The following is a 26,907-nucleotide window of genomic DNA, read 5'->3' as shown; positions in this document are numbered from 1 at the left end:
TTACGATCGTTTAACCGCAACGATTACGATTGAACAGGTTCGTGTTTCTTTTTCTTTTCCTTTTTCTTTTTTTTTTTTTACGATTGTTTAATTGCAACGATTACAGCTAAACGGGTTCGTGTCCGTTCTTTTATTTTTTACGATTGTTTAATCGTAACGATTTACAATCAAGCAGGCACACGTTTCTTCTTTTCTTTTTTTTTTTTTTTTTATATTTCTTCGTTTTCTTTCTTCTTTGTTTACGATTATTTTATTGCAAAATGATTACAATTAAACAAGCTCGTGTATGGTTTTTTTTTTTTTTATCTTTCTCCAAACCTCTGCCATACATTAACGTCGAGTTTCTCTGGTTTTAGAAAAAAGATCTTCTCCAAATTGGATAGGATTTTACGTCGGATTATTTTTTTTTTCTATTCAATATTCAATTAGATCAGTCGAAATATCGATGAGATTGATTAACTTAATGAACATATTTTCCAACAGTAAAGTAGTGAGACCTATTTGATTCTCATCATACTTGAGAGAGAGTGAAAGAGTGAGAGAGAAAGAGATAGTGAACAAGTGTTTGAGTGAGTAAGAGACAGACAGAAAGAAAGAGAGAGAGAGAGAGAGAGAGAGAGCAGGGTCGTAATTGTTTCCAAGTAATTAAACTGTCGGAAGTTTAGCCGTTAAAACTTTGACCGGCTTCGGTTAGGAACGCGAATCGTTTATACGAAGTTTCCACGATCAGGTGCGAGATGCGCCTGAGCAATTCTAGCAGCCACCTGTCTTTCTAACCTAATCGACCTTCGAAGTTATTAACACTGTGATATTCGCCGGAATTCATTATTGGTGGTCCAGTAATTTGGATGGGTAGGTTTGGGGAGAGGGAACACGAGGAACTTCATTTCCTAATTCTAACCCTTTATAATCTTACATAATTTTGAACTCGTACATTTGTACGTGTACGAGTGGATGTACGTATACATGTGTGTAGGTAATTAGTTTTCATTTTGTCGGATTTGATCGGATTAACGTTTAATCTCGTATTCGAAGATTTTTCAATTTTTTTTTTTTTTATTTAGGAGTATCTTTAGGAGTACTAGATTAGATCATATTGATTACGTGGTATATTACTATATATTAACGTCACAGTGACTTATCGAGTTATGATATTTAATTTAAACGAAAAAGCAAAATTATTATAATCACATTGATTTACATTGACATTGATTTATTTGTAATTACGATAGTTCATAAATTACACGATCTTAATATTCCATTCAAATTACTATTACCATTACAATACCTTTTATCGTTGTTTCATTCATTATTTCCATAAAAACGATCTTCTAAAAAAAGATCATATAATTATACGATTAGACGAAAGTCTAAGGGAAAAAGAACGAACGAAAGAAATTGAATACAAATTAAACAAAATTAAAACGGATACAACTATGAATAAAAATTGAAAACATTGCAGTAAAAAAAAAAAAACAAAAACAAAAAAAAAAGAAAAAGAGAAAAAGAAAAACAAAAACAAGGGAAAAAAGAGAATAAAAGAAAAGAAAAGAAAAGAAAAAAAAGGAGGATCAAATTATGTAAATCAAAGTAACTCGCTGTGAAATCTCACTTTCCACGTTGATATCTCTCTCTCTCTCTCTCCCTTGAGCCAAACAAGCAAGCAAGCAAGCAACCAAGCAAGCAAGCAACCAAGCAAGGTCCAAAGTTCTCTCTCGTTGAGAGATATCTTGTCTGCCGCTGGGCAGCAGCAGGTCGTCGGTAGCGTCCAAAGTAGTAGCAGTAGCATCAGTAATAGTAGTAGTAGTAGTAGTAGTAGTAGTAGTAGTAGTAGTAGTAGTCTTCCAGCAGAGAAAGAGAGAAGGTTAGATAGATATATACACCGAACGTCGATGGCATAAAGCCGCACACCCCATCCCTCCTCTTTCGTACCATACTTCACCACCACCCTACTTCGCTCTACCTCACCTTACCTCACCCTACAACACCCCACCCTATCCTCGTGTTGTGTTCTCGCTTTGCCAAGGACCGTTAGCTGCCTGAACGGGAATATGTTGGCGCCTCGACTTGGCCGTTCTCCAACCTTCCTTCTTCCTCTTCACCCTCTTCATCCTCATTCTCATCCTCATCCTCATCCTCATACTCATACTCATACTCATACTCATACTCATACTCATACTCATACTTATATTCCATACTTCATCTCTCTTTCTCTTTTACACGGTATGCGTGAGCGTGTATACTTTCTCTCTCTCTCTTTCTCTTTCTCTTTCTGTCTTGCTCTTTCTATCTTTTTCTATCTCACGACACACGAGTCATCGGAAAACAACTACGAGAGCAGCAACAGCAGCATTAACAGCACGTCGAGCTACTACTAGAACTACTACTAACAAACCAGGAATACTGGCAACGAAAATAAAAGCAAATAGTATCTCGTTCTCTCTCTCTCTTTCTATTCCTCTCTCTCTCTCTCTCTCTCTCTCTCTCTCTCTCTCTCTCTCTCTCGTATATACACATACGTATATGTATACATATATATAAATATATATATATATATATATATATATGTATATATGCAATATCTTTATCGGTGTTAGTATCACTACGGAATGTGCGACGGAGGGCTAAACCAAGGAGAGAAAGAACCCGTTACATTTATAGTTCAGGGTCAGCAGACTCTCTCGACGCTCTCGATTTCAACGAATTTCGGTAGGAAAAACGGAAAGGGAAGCTTTTCCTCCCCTCCTCTCGCTTCCTATCTCGAGTTCGAGTTTTCCACGAATAAAAAAAAAAGAGAAGAGAAAGAAAGAAAGAAAAACGAATGGAAGAAAAAATTCGTACTTCTCTCTCTCTCTCCTTTATTTATTTTTTCGTTTTCAATCTCGACTACTTCTTCTTATTCTTCTTCTTTTTTTTTCTTCTTTTTTCTTCCGAGAATTTCGTTCTTTTTTCTTTTATTTTTCGTTTTTTTCTTTTCTTTTTTTCTCTTCTATCCGACGTAAGGTCAATTAATTTTGCGACATTGCGATTAATTCGGCCTATTCTTTTTGTTCGAATTAAAGATAGACATTGCTCGTGCTTTTTGTCTTATTTTTGTATCTCGTTTTTTCTTTCTTTCTTTCTTTTCTTTTTTTTTTCAAAATTCATGACAGAGCTATAACAAGTATAATTTATAATATAAAAAATATAATGGCGCATGCAAACGTTCGTATCACAAAAAAAATATATATATATATATAAATTGCAATAATTACAAATATCATATTACAATATTAATATTATATTACATTTATTATATCGTCTATCTATCGAACGAAATATACGCGTACGTATTTCGATCTTCCTGTATTATGCCGGGAAATTTGAATCGTCCGAAAGAACGTTTCCAAGAAAACAAGCAAAAAGAAAAGAAAAAGAAAAGAAAAAAAAGGAAAGATAAGAAACAAAAAAGTTTTGTGTTTTCGTCTTTCTTCAAACTTACATTCATTTCTTTTTTCTTTTTGTTTTCTTTCTTTCTTACTTTCCTTTTTTCATCCCTTTTTTTTTTACACCCTCCTCCGTCTTTCTTTTACATTGCGTCACGGACATTACACAATCGAGGTTCGTGCGAATGACGATGGCTTCGTAATGGCAGCGATATAACGGCAATTATAACGCTATTATCGAAGCGTCGGTTAGAGCACTTAACTGCATGTCACGAGAAGACTCGCGACAATTTTCTAAATTCACAACGCGTTTATGTCTTCTCTTCTCTTATAATGTATCTATCTCTAGATGTATATAAGTATGTACGTACGTATGTAGTATCACGTATTACATAACTTATATATCTATTGTGTTGTTTACTTGTCTCTATAATGCTATATAATTTGAAGATCGTACGCACACGCATACGATACATGCATGAATGCGTATGTATATGTATATTTTTATTTATACAATTTTCTTTCGTTATTATTTAATAAATGTTAATTATATTTATTTGGCTTTTAATTATAGTATAATTTTACTCGCGTTAGTTGGACGAGTTTCACTTTATATAATCGCTTCTTTTTTTTTTTTTAAACCAAAATAAATTTAGAGTTAACTCGTTACTTCTTGGATTTATCTTTATCTCTTTTATCTATTTATTTATGCTTATATTATCTTGCAAATAAAAATTCGCGTTGGTATATTTAACTCCAACGTTGAGAACTTTGAAAATTTGCAAAGTTATAAAATCGTATCATACAGAGATACGGGTTGTTTTTCAAATTCCCTTTGAAAAATTTTGAAAGAAGTTAATCATGAAACTCGTTAACGGTATTCGAAAGTCCTTGTCGAACTCACTCAGAAACTCGTGTTCGATGAAAGTTTCAAGCAAAATTGCGAGAGCGAGCTAGAGATAGATAGATAGGTAGATAGATAGATAGATAGATAGATAGATAGATAGAGAGAGAGAGAGAGAGAGAGAGAAAGAGAGAGAGAACGATCGATAGTAAACTGCTTATCAGTTAACCCAACCCTCGACGAAAATTACTGATACAAAGTTCTTGCAAAATACCAAAGTAAACTTTTTATCTACTACATCGAAAGATAAAACGATTCACTATTGTCTACTATTACTCTTTCAATTTCTATTATAAGAAAAAAAATGGCGTAGAAAGAGACAAACGTATATATATATATATATATATATATATATATATATATATATAAATATATGCAGATGACATTTAAGGATGTAAAAAAGAGAAAAAGAGAAAGAAAGAAAGAAAAGAGAAACTGTTACTATAGGCTCTAATAAAAAGATCGATTCGTAACGTTCGAGAACTCGATTTCTGGAACGTTAAATTATTCGACGACTTTGTAATACTCGACTCGATTCGATTCGAACGAAGTCGCCGAAGAGTACAGCGTCTGACTAAGGTCGTCATTTGCATGGAATTTTCACGAGTGGGTGGAGGGACCTGAGGCGATATATCTGAACGACAAAAAGCAAAGCAAAGAGAAAGAGAGAGAGAGAGAAAGATATATATATATATATATATATGTATAAAGAACAAGAAAAAGAAAAGTATGAAAATAAAGATAAAGAAATAAAAAAAAAAATAATAATAAAAAAATAATAAAGTTCGATAAATTTGAAATAAAATCTCATTAACAAAAAACGATTCTATTATCAAAACTTACTTGTTACGTAGGTACATAATATTACACGTAGTTATGTGTTTATGTATGCGTATGCAAGATCGAGAATATAAAAATTTCATAAATATGTAATTACCGTGTACTTTTTACGAAGAGAAAATTATGCATATATATGTGCATGTATATATGTATGTGTGTAGTTTGTAAGAACGACCTTCGATAGTAATAACGCGGTTAATATCTCCTTCGTGACTTAAGTCTTATATATCAACATTTTTCTTAGGATATTTTTTTTTCTTTCTCTCTCTCTCTCTCTCTCTTTCTCTCAATTTTTTTTTCTTTTTTTTTTTTACAATTTACAATTAGTTTATATCAACGTTCGTTCTTTCGTTCGTTCGTTCGTTTTTTTTCTTTTCTTTTTTATCGCTCAAGGACGACTCTGTGATAAACACACGAATATGTGGAATGAATTATAATCCTAGAGACTTTTAATTAAATGCCATTTCACTTTTTTCCTTTCTTTTTTATTATTTATTTATTTATTTATTTTTTATTTCTTCTACAATATTTAATTTTCTTCAAATCAAAATAGACAACCCTTGCCGACGATAGAAATGTATAATCCGTCCTTGCGCAAACTCGATCGTATATAACTTTTTTGATTACTTATCTAGATACTTAAAAAATATAAAGGTAGATAAATAGAAAAGAAAAAAAAAAGAGAGAGCACGCGCTCCTACGAAAAAGATTATATCTGAAAAAATTGATACTACATCATTTTTGATTATCTATCTATTAAAAAAAAAAAATAAATAAATAAAATAAAATAAAAGAGAAAAAAACAAAATAGAAAAAAATATATTTATTCTACAGTGATATATAAAAATGTTCTTCGATAATGTTTATGCAGCAGGAATGGGAGTTAACTAAGGGTAGCTTGCCCTGGGTCGGTGCGGTTCGAAGATGGGCAGAGATGCAGGATGGTCAGAGAATCCTGTTAACGACACCAAGCGTCCTTGTTGGTTTCCGTGTCGAAGTTTATCGTGCAGAAGGTACGACACAATGGTACACGGCTGTTATAGTTGGATACAACGAATCTACCAAGGTAAACAGTAATATCGATATCTTATCGACGATTTTTAATTATTTAATTTTCATTACAAATTTATTACTCAACGATTTATATTTAATACTGTTCCTTTTTTTTCTCATTTGCCTTTCTGAGATCGATACTTTGTTTTATTTATTAGGATTTGACCGTAACCGACGACACAGTTCTTGAAGATCACAATGAAGATCCAAGTTTGGTACAGATGCGTTTAATCGGTGACGGAGGTAAAAATAATTTAATAATAACAATATTTTTTTTTCTTTTTTCTCTTCTAAGATCCTTTATGGATATAACGAATTTAAGATTTATAATTGTTTATAATCGTTCCTACGCCAACTCGAACTCGTTAATTTTCGATTATTTTTGATACATTCGAGTTTAGTTAGTTTATGTGTGTATAATTTTTATATATATATATATAATATTTATACAGATATGACGAGTTTAAATGAGATCGATGTAAAGAAGCTCGTTTAAAATAGATCGTCAGATAATACAATTAAAATGTTTCAAATGGCATTTCGAGATTTATCCTCTCGATCTATGCGCAAATTTCTTCATACAAAATTATATTCGTCAATTCTGTATAATATCGAAGTGAAACGTATTTAACAAATTTTTTATTAGATAGTACGAAATCGTTTCTCACAAATTGTCTCGTGTTTTCTTTTTTTTTTTGTTTTCTTGACTCTTTTTTTCTATAAAAAATTAAATTCAAATATGTAAAATGGAATTGAATGGAGACACATTTTTAAAAATCGTTCATTAAAATAATTAAAAGGATTAAATGGTCGTTGCTAAAAAAAATTATCTACTTTTTTATATATTCAATATTTGCATTCTTTCTTTTTATTTAAAAAAAAAAGAAAGAAAAAAAGAATAGTTTTTCTACGTATATATAAATAATAAATTACATTCGAGTTAATTTGTAGGATCGAATAAATCGAATAAATGGAGGAATTAATAATTATTTCTGTTTGCGCAGTCGTGGAGAGTATCATGAGGGGCGAGGTCGTCGGAATGACACCAAGGAGGTCGAGGTCATCGACTGCTCTGACGCACGCACTGGTCGTGGTGAGTGAAATCCAATTTCATTCTATTATTAAGCTTGTCACAAGGCTGGTAATAATGATGATAACATCTATGAGGAGAGAAAAGGTCGTTGAACGGAATTCTCGAAAGGTAAAAGCGGACGACGATAATGAAAGATCACGGCTGTCTTTTCTCTTTGCAATCTCTTTCGAAACGGACCACGAAGAGAAAACTCGCTAAATTGAACGTTCAACGAATTGAAAATTGACAATTCTCTAAATAAAGAACCAAACTTAGGTTGATTAATATTTCCAATATTCATGATAATATATATATTTTTTTTCTTTTAATTCTTTATATAATTATAACAACAAAATACATATGTATATGTTATATACATATATGAAAAGAACGAGAAGAAAATTGTCGATATTTTTTTAATACGAATCCAAAAGAAATTTGAGATATCGAAAACGATAAAATATTACAGCGTAAAAAAAGTTTTTATATATAGCAAAAATCGTATGAAAATATTGTTACTTCGTAAAAAATACTAGACACGATACGTATAAAAGTTAGTTTCTAAAATTAAAATATTAGATAGTCGATACATCTAACGATTTATTGTCGATATCTCGAACACTTCTTTTTCTCACAAAGAAAAAAAAAAGGAAAAAGAAAAAAATAAATCCCAAATATTCTCTCAACTATTCCCTTCATACCTTTCCACATTTTCTATTTATCTATTCCTTTATTTACTTTCATTATTCTCACTTCATATCTAAATGAAAAAAAAAAAAAAAGTTCCGATAAACTTTGCCCATCAAATTTGCACAAACCATTGTAACACTTTACTTACGATAAACTCGACGATAAACGATAAACGATTGAAACGATTTTTATAGGAAAAAAAAAAAAAAAAGAAAAAGAAAAAAAAATTAGTAAAGAAGAAGAAGAAGAACAACAAAAAGTAGGAGAACGCTACTTACGATAAACTCGATAATAAGCGATAAACGATTGAAACGATTTTTGTGAAAAAAAAAAAAAAAAAAAAAGAGAGAGAGAAAGAGAAAAACAAAAAGAAGGAGAAAAGAAACACGTTACGTGAAAATAAGGAAGAAGGAAGAAGGAAGAAGGAAGGAAGGAAGGAAGGAAATGTTTAGAGAGACTGGAAACCTGCTTACCAGTAGATTCCCTTTAATACGAGAAATCAATAGAGTCGTGCTTGCTGCACCCTCGAGCTTTCAGGAATCGCAAAAGCCCGGAATAGAAGCGGTTGCTACCTTGCTTCTATATATCTCTCTCTCTCCCTTTCTCTCTCTCTCTCCCTCCCTCCCTTCCTTCTCTCTCTCTCTCTCTCTCTCTCTCTCTTTCTCTCCCTCTTTCTATCTCACTCCTTCTCTCTTACTCTCTTCTCATTCTCCTGGACACGACTGCCCCACCTTCGACTTCGACTCTTCTTCAATTCCCGACGAGACGTCGCGTCTCGCTCTGTATATCTATAACGAGCGACGACCCGCTTCTCCAAAGGCGTTTTCATCGAATCGATTTTCGTCCTTCAACGAAGGATTATACGACGGATTTATTCATCCTTCTTTCTTCTTTCTCTTTCTTTCTTTTTTTGTTTTTTGTTTTTTTTTTTTTTTTCAATTTTTTCCTGCATTTTTTCTGCATGTTCTTCTTTTTATTTTTTCTCCTAATTTTTGTCCCCCTTCTTTAATCTTCGATTTCTTTTTTCTTTCTTTCTTTCTTTCTCTTTTTTTTTTTTTTTAAATTCTTATTGACCACGAATCCTTTCATAAATTTTATTCCGAAATCGTGATGTTCGATTCGAAATAACTATTCGGGTTATATTCAGATTATCCGATCTTATTGGGTCAGTTATTATTTATTGATGTGGTTATTATTAATATGCGATTGGGAGAGTCTATTTTGATTTTATAGAGATGTCCTTATTTTACAAATATCAGTTTTTAGTCGATCAGGTTTTGAATTTTTGTTACTTCTTCGTCGGTATTTACGTTCGGGTAATTTAACCTTCTTTACATTCTTCTTTTTTTAATTTTTCTTTATGATTCTTTTTTCTTGTGTTTTTTCTTTTTTTTTTTTTTTTTTTTTCTCGATAGACTCCAGTTATTTTATAAATTTTGTTTTATCGCGATACTCGATTGGAAATAGCGATTGGCTATATTTAAATTATCTAATCGATTTTTATCTTATTCGATTATAACAACGGGATGATATTAATATTGGATATATAATTGATCTAATGATATATTTGAAATGATCTAATGAAATAGTTAACATTATACGATTAATATCTTTTTGATTGATCCCAGGATGATTGAGAGATTCTCAGAGAATGATTTTTATTTTATATGATTAAATTTTTTTACCTTTATTTCACGAATGTGTCACTAGCTTCCAATCGTTTAATAAATTTTCTTTTATCGAAACGTTCGATTTAAATGGACATTTAAATAGCATTCGACTATGTTTAAATTATCTAATCGATTTTAATCCTTTTGGACTAACTTTTTATTTATTATTCCGAAACGATTTGGAAATTAGATATCCTAACGAAAATTAATTGATTAACTTTAATTTGAAATAACGTAAAAGTTTTTAATCATTTAATATCGGATTTGTTTTGGAATTCCATTTGATGATATTTCAAATGATCCAATTAAATCTTTGAAATATTTTATAATTCTTATAATACGAACTTTCTGGTAATTAATCGGAATGAATAAACAAACAGTCCGTTATATATATATATATATATATCACATATAATCGATTATTTGTTTATTAATTTATTTATTTCGAACGATAAACAAATAATCAAAAAAAAAAAAGGAAAACGTCAGATTACCTAATAATTAATTTCTATCGTTATAATTATTTCGAAGACCTGTAACGTTCGTATTCTTCAATTTCTAAACCATTAAAAAAATCAAAAAAAAAAAACAACAACAACAATAATAAGCTTCAATAATTTATGTAATTATTTCCATATAAACTAAAAAAACAATAATTACCTAAAACCAATCAATCAAAAAAAAAAAATAATAAAATCAATGATTACAACGAGAAGATAATCTAGAAAAGAAAATGAAAAAAAAGATAAATAAACGATTTCTGATGAAACTTTTTTTTTCGATAGATGGATATCGATCGATAACGAAGGTAATAAAATAGGTGTATAGGACAGGTTCATAAAGCTCGTTAAACGATTCCTCTTGGTATTGAGTACCCGGAATTCTTCGAGTACTTCGATATCGTCATTGTCGTCGCGTGTTAGTGACAGGTAAACGTCGACGAGTCGTGTCACTAATCGGGTTGTCCCGATGACGCATAGCTTTCATAGTTTACACGCGTGACGCTCCTTTCCAGGCCGATCCACGCAACCTGGAAACGAATCCGACATTAATAAACGATCGATCAATGAACCTCGTTTTCTCTCTTTTCCCTTTCTCTGTATTAGCTTGTGAATCTACGTGTACGTTCGTACGTGTGTAAGTGTGTAAGTGTGTACATGGGGTCGCAATTTTTTATTTCTTTTTTTCTTTTTTTTTTTTTTATTATTATTTTTCTTTCTGCACTTTTATTTTCATTTATTTATTTTTCATTTATTTATTTATATCTTTTTTTTTCTAGGGTAGGCCAATTATTGTTCTTTTTTTTTTTTTTCTAAACTTTACCTTCTTTTACGTTAGAGTAAGGTCACGCGAACCTAGTAATTTCTTCGTTAGTTAGGTTTGCACGTAACAACGATTTACCCTGAAGCCTTCGTGAGATAATCGTGAAACGTACTAGGTTGGGCTGGGAAGAAAAGAAAATGATTTATGGATATCGAACTGGTCGGAGGAGAAAGGAAAAGGCCGTCTTGGCGTTAACGAGATTGTAAGGTCGGTAGAGAGTCGAGAGAGAAAGACAGAGACAGAGATAGATAGAGAGAGAGAGAGAGAGAGAGAGGAAATCGACTGAGTTTTCTTCTTAAAAACAACAAGAATGAAAACGGAGAAAAATAAATAAAAAAGAAATAAAAAAAATAAATAAATAAATAAATAAAAAAAAAAGACGAAAGAAAAACAAGAAAGAAAAAGTTCCAGTGAAAGAAGAAAGGGAAAGAGAAGTAGAAGTAGTAGTAAAAAAAGGAAGTAAAAGAAGTAGACGAAGAAGAAGAAGAAGAAGAAGAAGAAGAAGAAAGTTCTTTCGAAGCGGATAACTCTTTTCTGGAGGACGTGTACGCAAGAAACTCTTGAAAAGTAAAAGAAAAAGAGAATGAGAGAAAGAGAGAGAGAGAGAGAGAGAGAGAGAGAGAGAGAAAGAGTTGGATTCAAAAGTTTCCTGGAGAATAACTCATTAATGATAGAAACTTTGGAGAGTCCTTTGGAAGATGAAGGATATCCCTTGAAAATTTCTAACCTTTTCGCTTTGGCCAGCAACTTTTTAAAGTTCCCGCTCGAACGGTCATCATCAGAGGGCACACGGAATTTCATTTTCCCTTTGGGTTGTCCCGGAACAAATCCGATCTCTTTCTATCTCCTTTTTATCACTTCTCTTTTTCCTTCTTTTTTTTCTTTACTTTTTTATTTTTGTTCCTCCCTTCTCCGTTCTTTTCTTTTCGATATGAAAATTCGCGAATAAATATAAAAATGTTTTTTATTTTTTTTTTGGTGTTTTCTTTTGTGGGTCTATCATTTTATTCGGAAGTGGTAAAATTTTTTAAACTAGAAAATTTCGTGAAGATACGATAGTACGTGACGAGAGATAATCGAGAGATTCTACGAAAGAGAAGATATTTTTTTTTTATATATTCATCTTTAATCGATCAAGTATATGATTAGAAGGTATTATTTCGAATGTTGTACGATCGAAAAGTCGTTTATTTTATTTTATTTTATTTTATCGTTATTTTTATTAATTAACGATATTTTGATACATATATATACGTTTATTTATATATGTGATTATTTTGATTAATATATATTAATATAATAAAATATCATGTACGTATCGATATAAGCGATCGATATCGCGTCTGGTTTGTTTATGCTTCCATTATAAATACTGATCATTTATTTATATAAAATATTAATGATTCATTATATCGATGTAAACATTTTAATTAAAATACTCTCACAGTTTTTTTTTCTATATCAATCGTGATTGCAATAACTTGCGTTACTCGTACGTAAGCACGGATATTTTTTTTATAAATATTAAATATCGTAAAAGAAATAGTAAAAAAAAAATACAATATATTAAAAAAAAGAACAGAAAGAAAAACGAAATAAATAAAAGAAGAAAATGAAAAAAAAAGAAAAAAAAAAGAAAGAAAGAATGAAAAAAAAAAAGAAACTTCCGAGTTAATCGTTAAGATCAATGATCTATCCGTCGACGATCAAGCGTGATAACACGCACAAGACGTTATAGACATGCAGATAAATAGATAAATTCAGATGGTCGGCATCGCATAGCGGCACTTTGGTAGACGGCCAGAGTGAGCCGAAGAACTTCTCCCGGAAGCTGGCTTATACGAGTTTCGAAAACTTGCCAAAAGGGATTAAAGCCACGACTACACTCGCCCGTAACCGAACTTACCGCAGAGTTTCGAGACGATCCGCGGAAGCGACCATTAAGGGATAGTTTCGAAAGTAGACAGAGTTGCTGGATGAGCTTTCATAGCTACGTTTTAACTATCGTTTCACGCGATACTTAGATCTATATTTATATATAGCACATATATATATATATATACACATATATATATATAGTCCATCCAATTACTATGTCCTGATCGAAAGTAACGCGCGTTTAGTATATTTTCAAACGAAAGAACGAACGAACGAACGAACGAAGGAACGAACTGTAAACGTCAAAAGGAGAATACGAGGAATAAGAATAAGAAAGAAGAAGGGGGATGAAAAGACGATCGTAAAATTAGCCCTCGTTCGAACAGATATATCAGAAAAGCCGAAAGAGCGATAGCTTTGATATCCAAAGGAGAATAAATATTCCCAGGCTTTACTGTATCTCTATCTCTTTCTTTCTCTTTACGTTACTATGTTCTTTCGAGGGCGAAACATTCGTAAACTCTCGTCCATCTCTACCCTCTCTCGGTATTTCCCTGGTAGCCGGCAATTTAAAAGGATCGTGCGGGGTGGTTGCCCGAGCGTGCTTGTATTCTGGATATATCTCGATATGGTACGAACGATGGAAAGAGACAAAAATATATACAGACACGGACAGATAGAGAGAAAGAGAGAGAGAGAGAGAGAGCAAAGACGCGAGGGTTGGTCGATGGAGCGAGCACCGTGTGCGTGCGTGCGTACGTACGTATGTATGCGTGTACCATATACCCGTACCATATACTCTCTGTGTATAGGAGTGTGGGTGTGGTAGCAGCCTGTGAAGAGGAGTAGAGGGTGGATTGAAGCTGCGAATCCAGAATGGGAATCGGCACTCGAGAATGGCGAAAGGGGGTTGCGTAGAGCGTGTAAAATAGAGAGAGAGAGTAAGAGAGAAAGGGATAGTGGCTAAAACTGTGCGCCCGCGCACAAGTATGGACACAGACTTACACATACACGTACACGTACACACAGAAAGAAAGAGAGAGAGAGAGAGAGAGAGAAGCTTTTGAGGAAGAAGAACGGGATGAAGAGAAGAGGGTAGTTTGGGGTGGTTGGGGTTGGTCGGACCGGTGAGGGTTGGGGCGGCGGTCGCGGTAGCTGTATTGATTCTCGGGCAGGTCACGTTGGTGGGGTGTGGCGACGGTGAATAGTAGGAGAGACTGTGTGTCTGCTTGCTGCTCCTACTGGTGGTAGCTTTTAGTAGTAGTAGTAGTAGTAGTAGAGAAGGATTCAAAACCAGGGTTGATGGTAATGGTGTAGTGGTAGTGGCGATGATGTGGTGGTGGTGGTGACGATAGTGATGGTAGTGGTAGTGGTTGGTGGTGCTAGTGGTAGTGGTGGTGGTAGTGGTGGTGGTGGTGATGATGGTGGTGATGGTGAGAGAGGGAAAGGAAGAAGGGAGTTTGACCGGGTGGTGTTGGCGCGAAACACACCCATCCCTCATCCCCTCATCCCCCTTCATCCTACTCCACCCTACCCGTTATGCCAGCGCTATGTCCAGGGTTAACGCAAAACATCGCCCTGCAAATTAGTTCATTTTCCTACTCGATTATCCCCTCAAATTCCTTTTATTCCTTCATCGGTTAAACCGAATCGCTCGATTGCTGATGTTACCGATGTTAATGTTCCTACCGTTGCCGTCATTGTTACTTGTTGACGCTGATTTCGCATTGACGTTGACGTTGACGTCGACGTCGACGTCGACGTCAACTTTGTTTTTGTTTTTGTTTTTCTTTAAATTCCTTTTATTCCTTGATCGGTCAGGTCGATCGCTGATGTTACTGACGTTACTGTTGCCGTTATCGTTGACGTTATCGTTGACGTTGATTTCATGCCGATGTTACCATTGTTTATTGCTTTTTCCTGTTTATTGTCTCGGATTAAAGCGACTCGATCGAGTTCTTCTCTCTTCCGCATTGTTTTTTCCATTTTTTTTTCTCTTTTTTTTATTTCGCTCGGTTGCTTTTTTCCCTCTCTTTTCTTTTCACTTTCTGTATCTCTCTCTCTTTTTTTTTCGAACTTTCATCGACGAACGTCGAACGTGCCTGATAGTTTTTTCGAAAAATAAAAAAAGAATTTCTGTTTTTTGCTTTTTTGAAGGAACTCTTTTTAGGATCTATATCTCGCGATACATCGATCATCCTCATCATCGTCTTCATCATCGTCCTATTCCATGATCGTACGTATACGACCTTTCCCTGAAAAGGATCAATATCCCCGTAGACTTTGTAGAGCATCGTACTCCTGATCTTTCTGGAACGTTAAACAGGAATTTTTAATATCACCGAGGTAATTTCTTCGTAGTATGTAATAACGTGCATTCGTATCACTCACTCGTTCAAACTCATCCTCCGTTAAGTACTCCACCCATCTTTTTTCTTTTTTCATTTCTCTCTCTCTCTCTCTCTTTTCTTTCATTCGAATCTTTTTTCTCTCTTTTATTCCTTTTTCCTTTCCCCCTTTTTTTTCTCTATCGAACGCGATCAAAAATTGAACAACAAATTTGTAGCGAAAGTCACGAGAAAGAGAGAAATATTTCGTATGATCTTGGAATTCGTGCGATAAAAAGCAAACATGCTCTTCCGCCAAGAACAGATCACAAATACATACATACATACATACGAACTAGTTAAATTCCTGTAACGAGTGTTTCGAAATCGAATTCGGTTCGTAAAGGCGTAGGATCATTTATTACGCAGCATCTACTAGTTGGGAAAGGGGTTGACCCTGGGAGTTTCTCCTTGAATCCCTTCTGGCAAGGGTTGTTTGTCGCCCCACCTTTTCTACCCTTTTCCAACCCTCTCGCAATATCGTCGACGTGCAAAGAGAGCTTGCACACGAGAGAAAGACAGACAGAGACAGAGAGAGATAGAGAGAGAAAGAAAGAGAGGAGGGTGTATTGGATTGGCTGTGCGCACGAGCTACCCTTCCTATCTCTTTCTCTCTTTCCTTCTTTTACCGAAGTCAACGCAACACGTATATATATATATATATATATATATATATATATACATGCCTGTTTTCTCTCTCTCTCTCTCTCTCTCTCTCTCTCTTTGTATACACACATATGTATATATCCGTCTAGGTTTTCTCGTGTATATAAAGGGGATTGGTGGAAGTGAGAAAGGTGGAGAACACCATGAGTATATATATATACATCTATATATATGTATATATATATAATGTGTATATATATATACACGTATGTGCACATATGCGTACATACGTGTACACACAAGTAATCGCGAAGCAAAGGAGTGTACCGTGGCGCCAGATCGCCCCGTTCCACCTGTTTGTACGAGAGAGAGAAAGAGAGAGAGAGAGTAGAGAGTAGAAAGAGAGAGAGAGAGAGAGAGAGAGTTTCACCGCGAAACTTGCAGTTTCCAACAACAAAGTTCCTAGCTGGCCGAACTACTCCCGAATGACGTGCCAGATCGATACTTCCTAAGCCGCATAAATAAAGCCACTTCTCTCTCGCGTTCCATTCTCTTTCCTCCTCTCTCTCTCTCTCTCTCTCTCTCTCTCTCTCTCTCTCTCTCTCTCTCTCTCTTTCTCTCTCTCTTTTCATCGTTCTCATTCCTCTTGCATCTTCCGCATTCGTATCGCCGATTTACGTATTACCATTCCATAACTTTTCTCTCTGTAACCTTTCGTCCTTCTTTTTCCTGTGTTTTTTTTATTTCTTCTATTTTTTCTTTCTTTCTTTCTTTCTTTCTTTTTATTCGACAAAACTCTCCCGAGACGTTCTTTCTTCGCAACTTCGAAAGTCGTTTCGAATTCTTTCGCCCTTCTATCTTTTTATCGTTAACTTCGTACCCTTTAACGTTCTTTCGTTTCGATCGTAAAATAGTTTCGAAAAATTTTCGATTCGTCGAATAAAATAACGAAACGGTCGCACAAAAACAGAAAAGGGATTACCAAAGATATATATATATATTCTCTCACTGTTTTATTATCTCTCTTCTTTCTTCCTTTTATTTTTTCGCTATTTTCCCTTCTCCCACCCCCTTCTCTCTTTCTCTCTCTTTCTTTCTCTTTCTCTCTTTCTCGTCGATATTGATTGCCAATAAATTCCGCGTAGCGGTACCCAGCAAAACGTAAAGGTAGTCATTTCGTTCACGGTTCGCCGATTCACAATGGGTTTCCGCGTACAATCCCGGACTCCTGTACGAGTACAGTATGGGGTGAAATTAGTAAAGGGGTCCTCACACGAAATCTAACGGGGAGAGTTTGTGCTTTTGAATTAAGGCAAAAATAATTCAACTATTATGACTTTTGCAAGAATATGAATCGAAATCGATCGATCGGGATAAACAATTTCTTATACATATAACATACATACATACATACATACATATATATATGTGATCTGATATTTAAATAAGAAAAGAAACAAAGAGAAACGAAGAAAAAAAAGAGGAGAAAGTCACGCAAATTATATCCTGAAATGATTGCGTTAATAATGTGGGTTTCCTTCGATTGAAAAAAAAAAAAAAAAGAACAGGAAGAAAGAAAAATGTTAGAAAAGAAGAGAAAAGAAAAAAAAAAGTAAAACGTGCGAGAAATCATCCAACGAAAGTTATTCTTCGTTCTCTTTGTTTCTTATCTGTATCATATTTCGCGTGAAAAAATTAAAGAATGCTTACGGTTACGAAAGAAGATGTACTGAGATAATCGTAAGGTATACCGGGTCTCATCATTTTTTTTTTTTTTTTTTTATGGTGAGAAGAATCATATAATTTTCATTTATATGGAATATAATCTCGGCCATATAGAAACCCACATACACACATACGAGTATAAAAAATCGTTGTAGAAATAATATGATTTTTCGACGATATTTTTCTTCGTACATTTTCCTAAGAAAATTAATTGTACGACAAGAGTTTATTTTACGATTTTATTATACGACAAAAGTTTTTCGTCCTTATTATTAAGTTGAATTTTTACGCAAATATTGCACTATTAGTTCTTTCTAAATGGATCATTTCCTTTAAGTATCCACTATCAAAGAAAAAAAAAAAAATCTGGAGTTTTTAAATCGAGATGATCTATCGATCACTCGTCGCCTTTCTTTTTTCTTTTTTTTTTTTCCTGTCAACAATTATGATTTTTTATTAATTATTATTTCTTATTACAATCCTTTGATCGATCGAGTTTTACATAGGCATTGATATGCAATTTTTATTTTTTTTCATTTCTTTTTTTTTTTTCAATTTACAAAAACTAAGAATAGATAGATATCGACAATAAATTTTTATTCGCGATAGACGTCGAAACGTTTCAAAATTCGATGATAGAGATTATTAATTCTAGTCTTCCAGACTGTCGGATGAAATAACGTGAGATAAATTACAGAGAAGAAGTTCAAAAGAAAAGAAAAAAAGAAAGAAAGAAAGGAAGAAAGAAAAATATTAGAAAAATTTCTTTCGTGAGATACTTACGTGAAATATACGTAACAGTGTATATATATATATATATATATATATATATATATATATATTAATGGAGGTTAGAAGTAAACGCGCCGTTCGTTTCTATCGGCTTTAAAACGGATCTTGAAAATCTCTCTCTCTCTTTCTCTCGGTCACACACATACACGTACACATACACACATATAAAATGAACCTTCGTGAAAGTAGCGAGACTCTTCTTGTTCAAAGTCATTTCAAAATTCTATCATGAAAGAGAGAGAGAGAGAGACAGACGACGGATTACGATCGAAAATTCCCATAGCGTCGAATCGTTTGAAAAATTAATTCAACTAGTCTGGAGATACGTCTATAGTTCTTTTTTTCGCTTATTCCAATTTTTTCTTTCGTTTCTTTCCTTTTCTTTCTTTTTTTTTTTTCTTCGATTATTTTCATATTTAATCCTCACAAAATCTGTTTTTGTCATACGTAAAAAAGAGAAGAGAAAAAAATGAAAAAAAAAAGAAAAAGAAATGAAAATTGTATAATATGAAATTGATGAAGAGGTACGATTTATATTACAGAAAGAACGTTTTATAGAGAGTATAACTACATGTATATGTATATGTATCAAATATACTTTATTCTCAATAAATATTAATTCGAATACGAAATCGTAGATAGATACGATTAATTTTTCCAGAAAAAAAGTAAAATGAAAAATAAGTAAACGAGACTTATTAACGAAAAAAAAAAGAATTGAGTTAATAAAAAACAAATTGGACGAAAATTTATTTTAATTTCAAAAAGTTCCAAATCAACAAATTAACTTCATATACGAATGAATCGTCGTACAATCGAATGATAGGGATGGGTGAAGAGAAAAAAAAAAAGAAAAAAGAACCCCCGTCGAGTTCTTCGAATCGATATCATCCCATACACACACACACACACACACATCAACGATAAAAAGCAAAAAAAGGAAAAGAGAAAGAAAAAAAAAAAACAGGAAAGTCAACGAGAATCAAGGCCACACAATCGACGATCTATCCTCGTTCTTTTTCGAACGATTAGTTCCGTTGTTTTCTTCTTAAAAAATTACAAGCAATGGGAACAAACCGCGGTAACTCTTCGGTGTACTCTATTATCATCTCGATCGTAGGCAAAGTGGTAAGTACGACGATGCAGATTTTTATCGATCTCTTTAAAGCACATCGTCGCACAACGTTTACATGTACGAACCGTCTACACGTTCGCCCACACACAAACATACATACACACAAAGATACAAATAAATACCAACAGAGACCGAATACAAATGCATACGAATGAATGCATCGAGAAGCCGAAGTTCTATGGTCAAATTTATTTGACGCTCTCGCGTAGTAGTAGTCGTTCAGTAGCACTCGACGTACACACTTGTACCCTAATCTGTGAGAGAAACGAGATAGATATAGAGATAGATAAAGATAGAAAGAGAGAGAGAGAGAGAGAGAGAGAGAGAAGGATGATGGCCGAGACAGAGAGGGAAAGCTCGACAGTTTATCGGGTATGCATCAGCGAGCCGAGTTTGCAATATTATCGTCGTTCGCGTGACGCTCCTTGTTTCCGAAGGCGGCTGGTTGCTCGTTGCAGTTGGCTGGAAAGAGAAAGAGAAAGAGAGAAAGAGAGAGAGAGATCGGGTTAGCTCGAGAAAGATGGATACAGTGTGAGAGAGTAAGTGAGAGAGTAAGTGAGAGAGAGAGAGAAAGGAAAGAGGATAGAGAAGCATTAGCGAGCACAGTCGGAGTGGGGATACGCAACCCCGGCAACGTCGGACGGACTGTCGGTCGGTCGGTCGGTTGGGGGGGGGTATGAGGGGAGTGGTGGGGAGTGGAACGTACGTACCGTAGCGTAGCGGCGGGCGGCGCGCAGGCTATAGTGGGCGTGGTGGGGGAAACGATTCCACGAAGCTCAGGAAGTACCAGTAGACGGCAGCACTGCGGACCGCGCGTATCGCAGTTCGCGTCAGTGCCTCTTACGCGGTTTTTCGTCCTCTACGTCGAGTGCGGCTGCTCTTCGTCGTCCGTAGTTATATATCGGCTTCGGTGTATAGTAATACGCCTCGGTGTACGTCGTAGTAGTAGTAAGCTATCGTTTTATAACGCTTACGTTCGTTCGTTCGTTTGTTCGTTAGTTAGTTAGTTAGTTAGTTAATTAGTTCGTTCGTTCGTTCGATAAATCGCGCGTCGTGAGAATCAAAGAAGAAGGATTCGTTCGACTTGTTCTTGTTCTTCTTGTTCTTCTTCTTCTTCGTCGTCTTCTCGGTTAGTTGTACCCTTCTAACCAATACCGGTCTCCATCCGCCGCCCTCTCCCTTCCTATATATAACATATATATATATACACATATATACGCACACAAACGTTCCTCGTACAGCCCTCGAGACTCTCGAGGCCCACGGCCGCCCTCTTCGTCGTTACGCTTCGGCACGTCGCTAGATTCTCCTCGGCCCGTTTCCTTCGTTACTTTAAACTTAAACGAGAATAACACTTGCGAGTAATAGCGGAGAAAGGAATAACGAAACTCAAAGAAGAAAGAAGAGAAGAGACAAATTAGAACTCGCGTATTCGTCGTTATATTCGATCGTTGCGTTGAGAAAGAAAGAGAAAGAGAGAGAGAGAGAGAGAGAGAGAGAGAGACAGATAGACAGAGAGAGAAAACACTCTCGCATACACAACACACTTCACACATATATCTGTACACACAAGGTGATTATTGGTAATACGTAAATCGTTTTATGTTTATTTATTATTTCTTTTTTCTTCTACGTTGGAATAAGTTTCTAAAGAGATAAGGAGAAAATATATTCGTTGTAAGAATCTCTCTCTCTCTCTCTCTCTCTTTCTATTTCAACTCGTACTCATACACGGATTAGTATAACGTCGATCTAGATTCTCTTGTGTAACCAATATCCATCTATTTACTTACACACACACACACACATACATACATACATAGATATAAACGTAATAGATCAGACAAGAAAATTATTTATTATTTAAACCGAGTATATCTCCGTTCAATTACAACGTTCCGTTGGGTGTTATAAGGTTAGCCGCTTGGAAAGAGTTCTCCTATTTTTCCCTCTCCTCTCCCCCTCCCCATCCGCCCACATATATACTCAGCGTCCTCACGCCCGTCCACACGTTCCCCTCCACCTCACCTCGCTTCACCTCCTCTCACCCCTACCCCCACCCCGTCTACACCCCGTCCATCCGACGATAACTAAACTGGCCTCGAAAATTCACGGAACGCGCCCGTACACGGCCATCTTTGTTTTCTCTTCCGTAATAAAAGAGGGAAGTGCGATGGAAGAAAAAAGAAAAAAGAAGGAATGAAGAAAAAAACATATATATATATATATACATATGTATGTATATAAAACGAAAAATCGTTTAACTCGAGCGACAAGATATAGCAAAAAAAATATATATATATACGTACATACGCATTATGTACGATATAATATGCATATTACATTCATATATATATATATATATGTGTGTGATGTGTGTGTGTGTGTAGGAAGAGAGAGAGTATATTTCAAGGACACAAAATACGTTGGCGACTCGTGCAACAAAAAAGTCGTTAAAAAAGAGAGAAAGAGACAGCTTTGGATAACCGAAAAAATTCGAAGCTCGAGAAGTTAGCGACAACGGCCAACGTTAACAGCAACGGAAAAAGTAATAATAATAACAGTAACGGTAGAACGATACTGGTCATGTGATCGCATCGACAGTAACGTCTCACGTTGGAACGTGCCACGTTTTTTTTAATTCTTCGTTTTTTATTCCTTTCTTCTTCTTTTTCCTCTTTCTTCTTTATCCACTTCGATATCTTCCATTCCTCTTTTTTTTTCTCTCTCTTCGTCGTCGTAGTCATCGTCCGTTATTATAATATATATTTTTTTTTTTTCACTTTTATTCGAATTAACTACTCATATATAGGAAGATGAGAGCGGAGGATAGAAGAGTAGAAAGAGGGAAGATAGAAAAAAAAAGAGGATAATATATGTACAAATACGATGTACCGTCGCTGAAAAACTTTCTCTCTCTCTCTCTCTCTCTTTTAATGTTCTCTCTTTTTCATTTATTTTTATTTATTTAATTTTTTCTTTTTTTCTCTCTCTCTCTCTCTCTCGTCGTGCCAGGACCGCGCGCACGAACGTTAGAGGAGTCTCTTAAGACGTAAGATCGAGGGAGAAGGGCCGAAAAAAAGGAATAAAAGTTGTAACGCCAAGTTCTAATCTCGTTTCGTGTGTTTTGTGATCAACGGACGAATTAAGAAACTAAGAAAGAAGTTGAAGAGAAAAGAAAGCAGCAAGGAAAAGAGAGAAAAAAAAATTCACGAAGGAAAGGATTCAGTGAAATCTTCAAGCCTCTTTTTTTTTCTTTCTTTTTTCTTTTTTTCTTTTCATAATTTTTTCTCGTTTATACTTTCTATGGATATTGTTGTTGTTGTTGTTGTTATTGTTGGTGGTAGTGGTGATACGAAGCCACGTTATACGCAAACGTTTGCCGCCATCTTCTTTTTGTCTTTTTATGGATAAATCGTCGACGTTAAAATATTCAAGTGATAATCGACTGCTTATGACTTTCACGTAAGTTATTTATTATCATTGTCTCTTTGTCTCTATCTCTATCTCTGTCTCTCTCTCTCTCTCTCTCGTTTATATATAATCATTATTATTAACGCGTATTTAAACGTTATTTCTACGATCTATTCGAGAAACGAAATTTTTCGAAACGAAATTTGCCTCGTGAATTTCGACGAGTGATCTCTATTCGGAATATTTGAGATAAAACGTTGTTTAAAATAAATCATTGATAACGTCGTGAGTAAAATAGGATTAATGGAGGTGTGTATTTGTAATAGTGGTCGACAGTAAACAACGTGTGTGAATGTGTTCATGTGTGTATGTAATCAAAACGTATGTACGTATAAAGCGGGTGTGGTAGAAAGAGAGAGAGGAGGGAGGAAGATTTAGCAAGCACGATATAACACCATCCTCGTCTAGTGTTCACTCATGGCGTCACTCTAATTCACATATGGCGGTTAAGACGTAAACACCAAGTTGCATCGAATATCATTCAATGCTTAACATTTATCTATTCATCTCTTTCTCTCTCTCTCTCTCTCTCTCTCTCTCTCTCTCTCTCTCTCTTGTTTGCTCACTCGTTCGCTCTGTCTTTCTCAACATTTTGAAATCGAAAATGATAACGTGATTAATATCCATTGGATTTACGATGTGGTGGTTAAAACAAGTAAACGATTTTCAAACGTTTATCGTCAAATTTTATCGTCAGATTTTCTTAATGGTATTATCACTATTAAGGATAAATATAGAACATTTATTGAAACATATGTTTTTATATACATATTTTTTACGCATATGTATATATATCTTAATTATGTTATATCATATTAATAATTGTATCATTAATATATATCACTTAAATATACAAAAAAAAAAAAAAAATAGTCAACTCTTTCTATACTCGATAATTTATAGGAAAATAATATTATAGATAATTAATTATCGATAATTCCAATATTAATCCGTGCCCTTGAACGTTGCAACGTCTAGGAACGTGAAAGAAAAAAACAAAAAAGAAAAATAAAAAAAAAAAGATGAGGAAAAAAAATGAAAAGAGAAAGAAAGAAAAAACATTTAGTACGATCGGCTGTGTATACGCATTCGAACATTTTTTCTACCCTTCTTCTTCTTCTTTTTTATTTTCTTCATTGGTCTTTCATCCCGTTCTCTTTTACTCCCTCCTCCTCCTCCACCTCCTCCTTCTTCTTTCTTCTTTTTTCTTCTTCTTTTTCGTCTCGCTCGTGCGCACGTAATGTGATTAACGAGCACGAGAATCGTCACGACAGGTGGGCGAACGAGCGAACGAACGAGCGAGCGAGCGAGCGAGCGAACGAGCGAGCGAATATCATAGGGGCTATAGAGAGAGGAGAAGAGTGTATGCAATAGGGGTAGAGTCGAGGGAGTCACACGACGATGAGTACGCATAAGAGTGAAAGAGACACACACAGAGACACAGACATGCGTATAGAAAAGAGAGAGAAGAGGAGAGGATGATCCATTATATGGAAAGAAAGAGAGAAAGAGAGATAGAGGAGAAGTGAAAGAAAAAGAGTGATAGGTGATACTGTGGGAGGAGTGAGTGAGAGAAAGAGAAAGAAAGAGATAGAAGGGGGTGTATATGGAGGATAGAAGGATAGAGGAAGATAGAAAAAGAAATGGAAGGGGAAAATGAATTCTCGCTGGCAGTCGAATAACCCGGTACGATCGATCGGAATATCTGCCGCTTCGTTGGCGTGTACACGCCAACGTTGGCTCTAACACGACGGAGACACGATTTATATATAGAACGAGTATTTCCTATGTATCTATGTATGTATGTATGTATATACGTTATTTACGCACGCACATGTATGTATATATATATGTATTTGTCATATATGTCATGTATATATGGTATATACGTATGCATACGTATGTATATATGTACGTGTGCGTACGAGCACGCGACCGCGCGTTTACACTTTGACAAGAGCTTTTATAGTATTGTAGTAGTATACAGGCGAAAAGAAAGATTCATATCCTAATACATATACATATATGTGTATGTATACGTATATGTACATATATGTATGTGTATACGATACACCCTAAAAACCTTACCACCAGAGATATCTCGCCTTTTACTTATCTACGCCCTTTACCTATCCCTACGTTTCTTTACTTACTCGATATTATGCTATCAAAAGTGTTATGGAGGGATGGTAAAGAAAGAGAGAGAGAGATAGATAGATAGATAGATAGATAAAGACAGAAAAAAAATATAAGGGAAGAGGCGTGTACAAGAGAGATCGTATAGGAATTTCATTTGACGAGATGTAACATACGCCATACTTTTTTCACACCCTTCGATTCTTTTTACCTTATTTCTTTTTTCTTTCTTTCTTTTTTCCTCTCTCCTCGTCATTTATACCCTATTCTTTTTTTGGCGGGAAGATATCGACGTTTAAAAATTCCTACGATCCTCCTCGATAATCATCTTAAATTCTTTTTCCTTTTTCTCTTCTCTCTTTTCTCCCTCTCTCTCTTTTCCCTTTTTCGATTTGATCTTTTTTCTCCTTCGACGAACATTTTATTCGATTAACGTTTCCTTTCTATACCTATCTCTCTATCTATCTCTCTTTTTACTAGATATGTATATTCAAACAGAGCGTGCTACCGTTGCCTCGTTATATCTCGGTTCATTCTCGCTTAATTTGACAGGCATCGCAATGAGAGACTGAATAATAAAATAGCCGATGGTTATTTCGAGTCTTCTTCTGTATAAGAGATGGCAATCATCTCTCTCTCTCTCTCTCTCTCTCTCTCTGTCTCTCCATCTCTTTTTCTATTTCTCTCGTTCTCTCGTTTTCAACCTCGAACGGCCAACGTTTCCACTTTCATATTTAATTTCAACGCTGCACGTCCCTTTCCTCTTATCTCTCTCTTCCCCTCTCAGTACCCCCTTTAACCCCCTCTGGCAACCAACCCCCTTACGTCACTGAACCTCTCTTCCTTCCTTCCTTCATTCCTTACTTCCTTCCTTACTTCCTTCCTTCCTTCCTTCCTTCTTTCTATCTCTTAGATGTCTTCTTTACTAGCGACTAGGTTTACGCGCTCCGACGAACTACCGGAAATTATTCATAAGCTCAAAAATCGCGCGACGGAACGAATTTATGGTAATATCTCTCGCGGCTTATGCTGCACCCGCAAAGATTATAATGTACGTGCCAAATATAATCGAGCACGAGCTCGTTCACCACGATGGAATTAGAAGATTCGAGGATTCACAAGTGTGTGTGTCTGTGTGAATATTTTTTCGATCAAACGTCCTATGAATTTATTTAACACGGTGGATGAATTTTTACCAACGCAAAGAGAATTATTTTTGTTATCGTTGAACATGCGTTAGAAAGTATATAAATGTTTTATTTTTATTTTTTATTTATTTATTTATTTATTTTTTATTTTTTATTATTGTTATTGGCATCGTTATTATTTAGATCATTTTTTTTTTTAATCCTTTGTATGTTTATAATGCGATAGAAATTTTTTTTTTGTTTTTTACATATATTTGTATATATGTTTTGTAAATTTTATTTCATTTCTTTTTTTTTTTGCCGTCATAAAATTAATTAAGTCAATTCGTATTCGAGTATTTAATCGCTTCCTTTTCAATGACGGAGCTTTCACTTTTCGTGTAATTTTGAAATCATCGTGCGTTACATTCGTTGTGTAAATTTTATTTAATTTTTACTTCTCTCTCTCTCTCTCTCTTTCTTTTTTTAATCACGAAGTTCATGCCTCGTATATTTAAATATATTAATTTTGCTTGGAATTACTTAAATTACAAATCCGATTAATTATTTAAATAGCAAAGTATACAATGATGAAGATTTGGACTGTCCGTTTGATCAAGTTTTTAATATAATGATCGCAAATTATATATGAAAATTAATTAAATGATAT

General features: G+C 34.6%; 1 protein-coding gene across 5 annotated transcripts in view; it reads left to right on the top strand.

Moving 5' to 3' along the window:
• Positions 1–26,907, top strand: part of LOC127071960 (uncharacterized) — a 269,111-nt gene that overhangs the window by 59,144 nt on the left and 183,060 nt on the right. For 4 of the 5 annotated variants that reach the window (XM_051011839.1, XM_051011838.1, XM_051011836.1 and 1 more), the window contains exons 5-7: positions 6,041–6,235; positions 6,381–6,465; positions 7,227–7,315. In XM_051011839.1, coding sequence (XP_050867796.1) covers positions 6,041–6,235; positions 6,381–6,465; positions 7,227–7,315 — 369 coding nt within the window. The remainder of the gene's footprint in view (positions 1–6,040; positions 6,236–6,380; positions 6,466–7,226; positions 7,316–26,907) is intronic. The other variant, XM_051011837.1, reaches the window with a different exon arrangement.

This window comes from Vespula vulgaris, chromosome 24 (genome assembly GCF_905475345.1).
Source record: "Vespula vulgaris chromosome 24, iyVesVulg1.1, whole genome shotgun sequence".
Classification (NCBI taxonomy): Eukaryota; Metazoa; Arthropoda; class Insecta; order Hymenoptera; family Vespidae; genus Vespula; species Vespula vulgaris.
The sequence above is the reverse complement of the archived record's forward strand: the minus strand, read 5'-3'. Positions and strand labels throughout refer to the sequence as shown.